This window comes from Rhipicephalus microplus, chromosome X, assembly GCF_043290135.1.
Source record: "Rhipicephalus microplus isolate Deutch F79 chromosome X, USDA_Rmic, whole genome shotgun sequence".
Taxonomy (NCBI): domain Eukaryota; kingdom Metazoa; phylum Arthropoda; class Arachnida; order Ixodida; family Ixodidae; genus Rhipicephalus; species Rhipicephalus microplus.
In genome coordinates this window covers 491,067,455-491,079,408 of record NC_134710.1, presented here as the reverse complement: position 1 = coordinate 491,079,408, position 11,954 = coordinate 491,067,455, and the positions used below count along the sequence as shown (strand labels likewise).

The following is an 11,954-nucleotide window of genomic DNA, read 5'->3' as shown; positions in this document are numbered from 1 at the left end:
TTCAAGACTGCAATTTCTCAGCAATGCTTGTAACTATACGCAGTTTCCATTATCTATCTTTGTCTTGTATGTGCTTGAATTCTTATACATTTTTAGTTGACTTATGTTGCCTTCCTGATTTGCGCATCTGATACTTGTTTCTTTATTTTTCGTCTTTTTTTCTTGTGTGTTATATATGTTGTACCCACCCCCTCTGTAATGCCCTACGGGCCCTGAGGGTATTTTAATAAATAAATAAATAAATGAGTGTTTAGAAAGGGTCCTGAAAGGCCGCTCTTCTAGCTTTCGCTGTGACTGTGCTCTGCTTTTCGTGGAGGCTACACAGTCGAAATCATGCTTCTCTATAGTCCGGGCAGTTTATCCAGCTGTCCTCCTTTCGCAAAGGTACGCAGAGTGTGATGCCCCAGTGATAGCGCACACAGTCCTATGGCAAGATGCAAAAATTCAAATCAATCAGAGTTCCAATAACTGCAATTGGTTTTACTAATGCAAAAAAATTGATGCAGATATGAAACTTACTATACAGATCAGTAAGGTTGAAAGCTGGGCCAGTTTGTGACTGATTATTATGTTGTTACGTCAAGTAGCACACTTTTGACGTGGACAAAGGGAACAAGAATGTCGTGCATTTCTCGTCCACTTTGTCCACATGAAGAGTGTGCAACTTCACCATATGATATAATTATTAGACTACTCTGCCTCATCACTGTGGAAAATATTCACGAGCATAATTTCACATAGGATAAGAGGCACACTTGACTTCAAATGGACCTTGAAACGGTTTTTGAAATCTTGTAAGAATTTGGGCTACATGATCAGTAAATGAGTTCAACCATTAATGAAGCCACATACCGTGCATCAAGGCAGCTACAACCAATTATAGTTATACTCTCCTTCTTGACACTGTTTTGCCTCCTGAACTTGTCAAAGAACCAGCCATTGCTGGAGACTGCAGAGTGCTCGACAGGTCAGGCTCCTCTGAATGCACCGTCGGGCAAGAGATTGATGAATAGGTCAAGTTTAGCGTCCCAAAACCATCATATGACTGAGAGACACCGTATGGGAGGGCTCCGGAAATTTGGACCACATGGGGTTCTTTAACGTGAACCCAATTCTGAGCATACAGGCCAACAGCACTTTCGCCTTCATCAAAAATCCAGCTCCCTCAGCGTGGTTTCGATCTGTCTACCTGCGGATAAGCAGCCAAGTACCTTAGCCACTAGACCACAGCGGTGGGGCCTGTCGTGCAAGTGAGACCAAACACATGAAGTGATTAAAATCTGCTTTGCCACACTACCACACGTTCTTATTTTGTTCTGTTGAGCTCCTACAATCTCCGAAGGCAGGTGGACAAACAGTGTGTCTGAGAACAATTGGCGTTGATTTGTGCTATGTAGTTGTGTCTTGATGAGTGATGCACACTGCACTAGCGTGGATCCTGCAGGTGTTGAGTGGATAGTGAGAGACCGACACTCACTACAGCTGAGCTGAAATGACTCTACTCGCCAGATGCCTAACACAATGTTGAAGCATTAAAGGTGACCACTTGCTAAATTTGTGGCACATAATTCAGCTAGGCCAATCAGTGATGTCCAGAAGAGCAAATTTGGTGATGAGCATTCTCAAACACCTTTGGTCAACAAGGAGCACATTGAAAAAAGTCGAATGACACTTGCCACCAAGTATAGGTTCCAAGACTACTGTTACAAGCAAATCACAGTTATTCCAATACCAGCAGCAGTCACTCATACTTTGTATTATAGACTGCTGCACCTAATCTCCAAACGCATTTTAATTCTGTATATTTAGGATGAAGCATCTTTTTTGCAACTTCACCATTGTCTCCCTAGCTGACAGTCACCCGACGATTATGAATTTGTACGTCACATTCACCTTGCATGCAGACTACAGCCACTTGCAAATATTGGCCTTGTAGATATTCCCAAACTCAGCATGGTGAAGTAAAGTAAACGCTAATAGCGACGACATTCGATTCAGGTAGCTGAGTTGTTCAGATGACTTGGTGAAGTAGCTTCAATGGACCTTTTACAAAGAAGTGTTAGCAACTCTTATGCAGTAACAAGGCTTTGTCTGATGATAATCTAACTGAATTAAAAAAAAATGCTTCACTGCAATGTTGAATATTGCCAGTATCATTAGTGAAGATACATTTTTGGCATCAGTGATTGCTTCAAAAGACCCACCAAAGTTTTACAAAATTAGCACAAAAGCAAGGTCGAGCACTATGTTACAGTAAAAGCTCCTTAATTTGAACTCAAAGAAAACTATAAAATTTCTCAAATTAGCAGACAGTCAATATAATAAACAGACATCACGCCACATGGTGCGGCAAGAATCCATAGAAGGCACCTTTGACGTCGTTCCCACTCATTAGTGTATACTGCACATTTGTGGCAGGTCATGTCACCAATTTAAGTTCATGCTTTAACAATGAACAGTATTTGATTATTAACAGATTCGTGACATAAAAACTGACGCATTAACGTGAGCAGTGGGCCAAAGTGGCAAAATATGCGAGGCTATTTATGTTCCAAAACACATTCATTTACATGGCAGAGTTAACTCAATCAACATTTAAAGTCTTTCTTTATAAGACTTTTTGGAACAATATTGAAATTTGTCCGAAGGAGCACGGCTAAAGGCAAACATTGCCGCACTGGGTCGTGCCACCCATACTGCAGTAGCAGCAGACAAAGTACATTTACAACCATAAAAGCATAGATGTAAATCATTTACTACACTTGTTTTACACAGGTGGAAGTCATGAGCAATTTAAGTGATGTTTCTAGGCCAATTTCTGTGAAGGTAGCCGAAAGCAAGGGCCTCCCAGTTTGAATTAGCTGTTGTTTGTCAATACCGATGCGTTCAAATTATTGCAAGTTTTGCCCCATTCAAATACTTCGGGCTGTGGTAGGACAAGGGCGTCAGTTTGAATTAACTAAGTTTGAATTAACAGAGTTTGAGTTATTGAGATTTCACGGTACTATGTGCCTGGCCAAACTGCAGTGACATAGCATGCTGAGAGACTAAAATAATGTGGGTGAAGCAGCATCAGGTACAGTCCTCTGCTGAACTTTGTTTGCAGCTGCTGGCTGGGCACCTGTTTCGCAATCTCCCACAGAAAAAAAGACTATCTTCACTAATATTTGAATGATTGTTTCTTTCTTGCAATGTTTAAAACACCACTGGTGTAAGCAGCGAGCAGGACCTAGGGATCATCCCAAGAACACAGAAAAAATATGTTTGAGGTAACAGTCACCACAAATAAATGGTTTTAGATACCTATGTGTGGGGCAGAATGGATCACAAAAGATTCCGGCTCTAAAATATCGGTTTCAGGGGAGCTTTAAGTGGCACATGTAATCTCTGGGCAGGCTTTTGTTGAGAAAACAGATGCATTTTCTCACTTCACCATTCTGCTTAACACTAATTTGGCTGGTTATGAACATCTGCAGCCACGCCACTATGGAGCGTCTATCGTTTTCCAGTGAAATCCTATTACACTACTATGTATAATTACCGTAACTGAACAACGACATGCAAAAACATTGTTAAAGCTTTACTAAAACCTGTAGATAACAAGCTGTGGCCCACTTTCAGCATATACTGTATGTGCCAAACTGTGCTGCTATTGTGAAATAGGATGCAAAAGTTGCTTTCAATTTATGGCCTTAGGAGAGAGTTTTTCAGTGCTTATTCGAATTATGGACTGAAATTTTTTAGCAGTTTCTATTTGATTTTTGAAGCTCTGCTCACTTGGTTTAGTAAATATGCTTTATGCTTTGTCAAAATAAATTTTAGAAGCATGGCGTGCAGTCTGAATATCTTTAAAAAATAAAACCCAAGCAAACTTCCCAATTGTAATTCTTACTGGCATTTCAGAAAGAACATGGTCAGGCGACTAAAGTACGTGTCACTTCTGGATGGAAATTACAAGTTCAAGAATAGTTGCAAAAAATTCAATAAAAGTACGCCATGGATGACGCGTGGCATAATTAAATTCAAGTGCAAAATCAAACGAATAAAAAGAACACATGCGCATACGGGGATTATTAGTGCGCGTATGGATGTTATCAGTGAACTACAAGACAAGCTAGCATGCGCTGTACGTGATTTGAAAGACCTATATTTCACTGCAACATTGCCGAACTTTATAAAGAAAGTGCCCGATAAGTTAATGGAACAATTAATAGAACCATTATTAACAACTTGAATGCAATCGCACAACATTTTAACGATTATTTTCATAGCGTATTTAACAGTGGTAGTTCAGGCTTATCTTTAAACTCTGTAGTGTTTCAACGCCATGAGGCAAACTTCATCTCATACCATGGCATGTGTCTATGTTGTTAAACTTAAAAACCAAAACAACTCCTGGCCCTGACGACATCCCAAATGTGTTCCTTTGGCGATACGCCGAAACCATTGCTAAATTCTTGGTTGTGTTATTCAGAGAATCTGTGCTATGTGCAAAAGTACCTAGTGATTGAAGGATGCCTCGAGTTGTCCCAGTCTTTAAGAAAGGCGATCGACCGTTAATGCAGAATTACCGCCCCATATCACTAACGTTATCTTGCTGCAAAATTTTCGAGCACATATTGGCAAGTCGCATTAATGAATTCTTAGAAAAAAAGTCGATACTAACCACTTGTCAACATGGCTTCAGGAAAGGCTGCTCGACTATCACACAATTAGTTACAGTAATCGATTCATTTGCTAAAGCTTTGGATGCTAACGGTCAAATTGATACTGTATTTTGGGATTTTAGTAAAGCTTTCGGTAGGGTCATTCACGAAAAACTAATTCTAAAGCTAAGAAACATTAGGCTTCCTGATATCTTAATTTCCTGGATTGCAGACTATCTGAATAACCGCAAACAGTATGTTTCAGTTGATGGACACAACTCGGGCTGTCTACCAGTTACTTCAGGTGTGCCCCAGAGCAGTGTCTTGGGCCCATTACTCTTTCTTTTATATAATAATGACATCGTCATCGTCATCACACCCGGAAAACAAAGAACACTGTTTGCAGACGACTGCGTTGTGTTTCGTACAATTAAATCTGTGGATGATCACAAGGAACTAGATTTCAGCTTGAATAACATATCCTTGTGGTGCGAAAAAAGGGGCATGGCTGCAAATACCGACCAAACAGTCTCTCCTCGCATAACGCATAACAAGAATCCCCTCTTTCACGTGTAAAAAATGGGGTCTGTCCCATTAAAACAAGTTGATAGCTATAAATACCTTGGCGTAACCTTCACTGCCGATTTATCTTTGAACCTTCATGTTGAGAACACACGCTCTGCTGCATTCCGCAAACTAGCTTACCTGCGACACAAACATAGAAATTCTCCTTCAAACGTTAAGTTACTCACCTACCTAACCTATATCCGCCCGAAACTAGAATATGCCTGCGTAGCATGGGACCCGTATACTAAGCTCAATATCAACAAACTTGACAGAATACAAAGAAAGTCGGTTCGTTTTATTTATTCTAAATACGAGCGTTCGGACTCCCCGTCACAGCTAATGTTGGCTAATGAGATTCCTTCACTTGAATCAAGAAGACAGAAGTACCGCTTGGATTTTTTACATAATCTAATTGACCACAAATTCACCCTCAACTCTTCGCTTTATGTAAGACCTCTTTCCATAAGGCAAACACGGCACCATCACTCTGATGCATTAAAACGTATCTAAGCTAGCACTGACACGTATAAGTTTTCCTTTTTTCCACGGACCATTTCAAAATGAAATTCTCTGCCCGCACCGTAGAACTTGTGACGATGGGTGACATGTACTTTTTGTACCCTTTTTTATGTGCATTCTATCACAATTTGTTAATTTTTTTTGAATATGTTTGCATAGGCATTTATATATTGGTGGGTATATATATATATATATATATATATATATATATATATATATATATATATATGTGTGTGTGTGTGCGCATATGTGTATTTATATATGTGTATTTATGTATTTATATATGTGTATATTCATGTATATATATGTGTGTATATATAGTATATATATATATATGTATGTGTGTGTGTATATGTGTATGTATATGGATATATAGTTGTATGTATATTTGTGTATGTATATGCATATGTATGCTTTAGTTTTGTGTACAATTATGTATGCCCGTCCTGCAAGGACCACGACGTGGTCTGCAGTATGTACTAAATAAATGAATAAATAAATAAATAAATAAAAAGGTATAAGGACGATATTGGCATTCTCCTTGCAACATCAGCTGTTGCAACATCTGCGAGCAGCAAAGGTGAACACATTGTAATATAAACAGGGCCACATGCGTGCACTGGTACAAGTCTGTTCGGCTGTGCTAGAGAGGACAGAAACAATTTTATTTAGTCTTTACGCACCAACAACAGAAATGAAGGCCAAATCAGCTCCATCAGTGTAAGAAGGTTCCTAGGAGCCTGTATATCAGCATTCAGTCCTTTTTACTTGATCGTATTTGCTTATTCTTTTGCTGTATTTTTGTGTGCATTTACCTGCCAGGCAATTGTAATCTAAAATGGGTGCAATACTTTGGTGTCCTAGCACTACCAAGAAAGAAAAAATTAGGTGCGAAACTAGGAAGCACTCCTAGCGTGTCCAGGGGTCTGTGCACACAAAACAAAAATTGGCCTAGTTGGTACCTTGCTAGTTGATACCTTGCCCCTTTCCAGGTTTCACTGTGACAGTCTGCTATGTGTTCCATGAAGGCTTTGCGATTTTCGTTACAGTCGAGCAGAGCTCTTTTAGCGGAATGATCTCCCGTGAGGTGTTCGCAAAAACTCAAGAAGTATGCACCTAAAAAAGCTAATATGTGCCAAGCAGCTCCAAGCATAGCATAGCTTCGCATAGTGTATAGTATAGTAAAGGGTGGGAAAGGCAAACCGGGGTGAGGAATGAGCTTAGGAGGAGAAGGGGCATCAAGTGTTGCATAGCTTATCATAGTACAGGGGGCCAGAAGTTATGAAGTCACCCCCTAATGGATGCGTCTCGCTTGCGTACTCGGTAGGACACTGTCCGCACACTCTTCAAAAATTTTACTGCCAGTGCTTTATAAAAAGTTACAGGCACAGCCAAAAGGGCGAGGCAGTGAATGCGATAGCAACATATTCGAATGTTTTACGAAGCAAGGCTAGCATATTTAGAAGCAACATTAATTGCAGTAAACGTGCGCTTGTTAAGTAACCAAGTTTACTACGGGGTGGTCACAGTAGATGACCACAACAAGGCTCGTGCGTAGTGACGGCAATGAAGAGAAGCGCTTCCTGTGGGCGCTTCTCTTCATTGTACTAAAAGCGCATGCTTGTACTAAAAGCTATACATCGTGTGTGGCTGCTGGTGGTAGTTTAATATGTGTAGAGCGCATGTATATGTGAACGGCCATTCCAGGTACTCTTTTGGCACCGTTTTTTTGTGTTAATAGTGCAGCCTGTAGAAGCTCTCGCCTGCTGTGCGGGCAAGAGCCGGGTGCAGATCGTTGCCGTGATAGCACGGTAACCACACGTCCTCCTCCCTGTTCGCTCACGAAATGATCACGTGCGCAAACGACTCCGGTCAAAAAGGCGATGTTCACATTAGCTGTGGTATGCGCATCCTTTCCTGTATATATATATATATATATATATATATATATATATATATATATATATATATATATATATATATATATATATACGTGAATTATGGCAGTGGGGACGCCAAAAACCAGCCGAGACTGTCTATATAATTGCTTTCGCATTAACACATCACGTGGGAGCCGTGATAGTCATTGCTGTAAATACTGTCAAACGAAAGGAGTTTTTACCATCAAAATATTAATCTTGGATGCAACGAAAACACTAACTTCTTTACAGGCACCATCTGTTTATAGAAATAAACCTCTACTGCGCTACGTCACAGCGTGACGTCGCCTGTGCACGTGCAGGGCGCTAGCTGGCAAAACACTCCCGCTGGTGGCCGAGTGGGGAGCAGTCGCTCGGTACTTGGGGCAAGTTATTTTTTTCTTTTTGAAAGCTTAATCTTCATCTCACAGTGGCAACATTAGCTGTGGTATGTGTCAGAGAACATCTAGTATGTGGCGCAGTGCGTGATGAAATATTTGCCGCGTTGGTTAGCTCTTTATCTCGCAGAAGTGAACACACGTGGCGGCCTGTGCGAGGAACAGCGGCATCGTCTTTGAAAATGCGCAGTGTTGACTGTGTTGACTGTGTGCGTTGAAAGGCATCGACAATTTTGGTTCACCTTTATACGGACGGTGAAACCGTGAATATGGTGCGTGGGTGTGTGCAGTGCGAATAACGCCATGCGTCCTGTTTGTGAAAACACTGGTCTTCGTAGTGGGCTGGTTGCATTAAGCGGTTGTCGATAGAACTTGACGGTCTGACGTTTCAGTCTAGATAAAAATAGAGAGTTTTAGCAGAGCGGGCCAGCGGCCAGCGGAACGGAGCGGACCAGCGGAAACGCCACTGCGCATGCGCCAGTACGCTGAGGCGGCGAGCGGCTTTACGGCGCTGAGCGCTCGCCCGCTCGTTTCGTCATCCCAGCGCAGCGCGCAGCGGCGGCCGGGCGAGCGAGCATAGTTATTCAAAATGGCTGCCTACAACGGTCGCGGTGTCGCGTCGCCGGCCGTGGTCGCATCGAACGCTTCTGAAACAAAAATGCAACCAGCTAAAAAGCCCCGGAGGTGCTTCAGTGCTCACGAGGACCTCTGTCTTCTTCGGGAGGTGGCCGCGGCGAAGCCGTTTGGCGATGACATCAAGTGGGTGCATGTTCTCGCTGCGGTGAATCGGGCGGTGGGCCAGGAGCTCACCCTAAGAGGTATAAAAGATCGTGTAGACATTTTGCTGGGATACTGGAAGCTGCAGAACTCCAAACCACCAAATTGGCGCAGCACCACAACACATAAGACAACACCACCACAACACGTAAGTAGAGAAACATCTCCAGTGGGATCACATTTCCTACACGTAAACTCAAATACAACTTTATTTAAAATACAATGGTTCAGACTCGAGGACGCTTAAGGTTGTAGATTATTTATTTATTAGGAGGTAACGGCAAGACATCACTGCGCACCAGCATTTTTCCTGCGACGAGGGGTCTAAAACGGGTAGTTCCAGCGAAAACACGTTCGGCTGGTTAACAATTTTGAAAACTGCTTTTCAAATGTAAGTGTATGTCTTGCCGGAACAATACGGGTAATTTCATTGAAAATGAGATACTGTCGTGTTGTACCTAGAAGTCCTCAGGTAATAGAATCTTAATTCTTTGATAAATTGTCGGCTTCATTGCATCTGTCATGTTTTTTTTTAAGTGTGAAAGGATCCAGCGTCAAGTGTAAACCTGACAACACCATACGGTATGCAATTCTTCAATAAAGTCTTTGTTTTCGAAGCTGCTTGTCATGGAACATTACCGTGGGGCAAAGCGAACCTCGAGAACTGGTGGTTCAAGGCCCAAGTGTAGGGATACGTCGACACTATACACACATTTCGCACTGTACAGAGGGGACTTACATGCATGGGAAATTACATGACACTGCCAGTAATGTTGTGGAATTTAACACAGTATAGCGGAAACGCTTGTAACAATACGAAATCAATTTCTCCATACGAAGAAACACAGGAATGTCAGTTTTTTGCGCTTTTCGCTCAGCAGATTTCATTCACTAGAGTGTCATAACAAGTAGCGTACGTTTAGTACAGCAAATGACAGCCACAAGATCATTTTAAAGCATGGCTCGCCAACGAACTTTGTTTCGATAACTGTGGTTGGTTGTACAACACTATTTGTGGGCAAGGTAAACTTCAAGCTGTGGTGGTTCAAGGCCGAAGTACTGCGATACCTGGGCACCATACAAGCAAGTGTGACAGTTTGCGAGGAGTGCGCTCGCTTTGTATATGCGTGGAAGGTTCTGAAGGTAGAGTTTCTGGTTTTTTTTTTAAAGTCCACGAAGGCAAACAGTCCGACAATTTTTCCAAAACCCCACTCCACAGCCTGCCTCACACTACTCATGGCTTTGTTGAAAGCTAATTGTTCAGGAGTCAGGAGAGCTCCGCCATAGGGCTTGAGCAGAAGGGGCCGCAACGGGTAGGCAGGGTCCCCGTAGATGCAGCAGTCGTGACCTTGAACGAGGTTTTGTAGCTTCGTATACGCGGCACTGTTTCCAAAGTTACCTGAAAGAATAAATTACGATTAGCTGGAGCTGCGCCCGTTCCTAGCGGGGAAGGAGGAGGCGAGTGACGTTCAGCAGCGGTTTGATCCACCAGCTGTGCTTGTCATTTACTCGCCTGAATCGTGTTTGCTGCCGGGGTATGATCCGTCCAACTGGCAGATTATGCCATTTGGGCACATTATAGCTTGGTACTTCAGGGCGTGGACTCTCTTGTGGCCGCTGAAGTACACTTTCTGGTTCCTTGTTGGTCGGCATATTGGCTGCGCCGTGCCATCGATGAAGGCCCAGCAATTTGTCAGCGGGGCACCTTTCGCGTGAACGACCTGAAAAAATACCGAACGAATATGTCAGAAAGTTGTAATTGCGAATGTACAACTCTAATTATTCTCGCTTGCCTTTGAGAACTCTTCAAGGGTGTCCAGGTTCAGCCACGTGTGGTTATTAACGTCGTCCAAAAGGTGGAAGAAGTTGTCCTCGATGTGCCTGAGCACTTCGTTCGTCAATGACGATATGGTCGAGCTGTGTCGGGCGAAAATGTGTTCCAGATCGCGCAGCCGGTTTGGGTAGGCTAGTCTTCTTAGCGTGATGCAAAGGGCCTCGTCGCCGGGAACTGACACCCTCTGCGGAGTTGTTACCTTGTCAGGTATGCACAAGGCTCTCTGTAGCCTGGGTACATCGTCCTTTTCCAACCGAAAGTACATTCTGAACACGCCACTGTCGATCGCATCAATGTCCAAAAGACCTCGCATGGAGAGTGGGTCACGCCGTGTCTCGCCCAGAACTTCTAAGCACAAGACGTCGACTATTTCGGACCATTTCAACCGAGTCAGGAGCAGGGGGTCCTGCAGTATGCTCTGGGGCATTGTTCAAAGCAGTTATCAGCGGCAATTTGCAGCGGCAAGCCACACACTGTCTGTTAAAAAGCGCGGCAACAAACAGCTGGCTTGGAGCTTCGACTTCAGTTGGCTTGGTGACGTACTTTCCTCAGTTTAACGACTTCGCTAAAAGATACAAATCACCGTTAAAATAAAATCAGATGTACTGAAACATAAAATTCGTGTTTGTATTGTGGTTTTAGCATCTAAAAATAAACCTTTACTTTTTTTCCTATCTGGGTAGTTCAAATTTGAATGTACAGATGGCGCAGTACAACGCTTCGCTGGGGGCAGCAGCCGATCGCTCAGCTAAAACTCTTTTTTTCGCGCGTCGTTCCGCTGGCGCTGCGCTCGTCCGCTCCGGTTCGCTGGCCGCTGGCCCGCTCTGCTAAAACTCTTTAATGCCTTTGACGCGATCGTCTGCTAGTGGGTACATTTCATCGTATGCGCGGCGTGAAAAAAAAAATAAAAGTGCATGATCTCTGGGTGATATGCATGCCTACGCATGAGCTATAAGCAATGTTCTGGCGTAGCCGAGTCTGCATATACGCTTCACTGCAGCTATAACTTGTATACCTGACACGTGTTAATGGCAACAGCAAAGATTTTCATTTCTTATCTGCTTTGTACCTTTACAACTTGATCCTTATGAAGTGACAATGCGCATTAGAAGTTTGTGAATCAAGTCTAAAGGAGCAATATAGGTACAAGAACACGGTATAGGTGTCAAATGCAGCAAGGTAACTGTGCCAGATAATATTATATAAGTTTACGTTGTCGGGCTTCATATCACATTAATTTCACTGGGTTATTGAGAAAGGCAGGGGCGGAATTTCACTTTAATTTTCACGAGGA

The 11,954-nt window shown here is 42.8% G+C and overlaps 1 protein-coding gene across 1 annotated transcript; it reads right to left on the bottom strand.

Moving 5' to 3' along the window:
• Positions 1-10,294: 10,294 nt before the first annotated feature.
• Positions 10,295-11,213, bottom strand: LOC119182209 (uncharacterized). Its single transcript, XM_037433286.2, has 2 exons — positions 10,620-11,213; positions 10,295-10,547 (listed from the first exon to the last, which is right to left on the bottom strand). The coding sequence occupies exons 1-2, from the start codon at positions 11,085-11,087 to the stop codon at positions 10,332-10,334; spliced, it is 684 nt and encodes a 227-aa protein (XP_037289183.1). The 5' UTR covers positions 11,088-11,213; the 3' UTR covers positions 10,295-10,331.
• Positions 11,214-11,954: the final 741 nt, after the last annotated feature.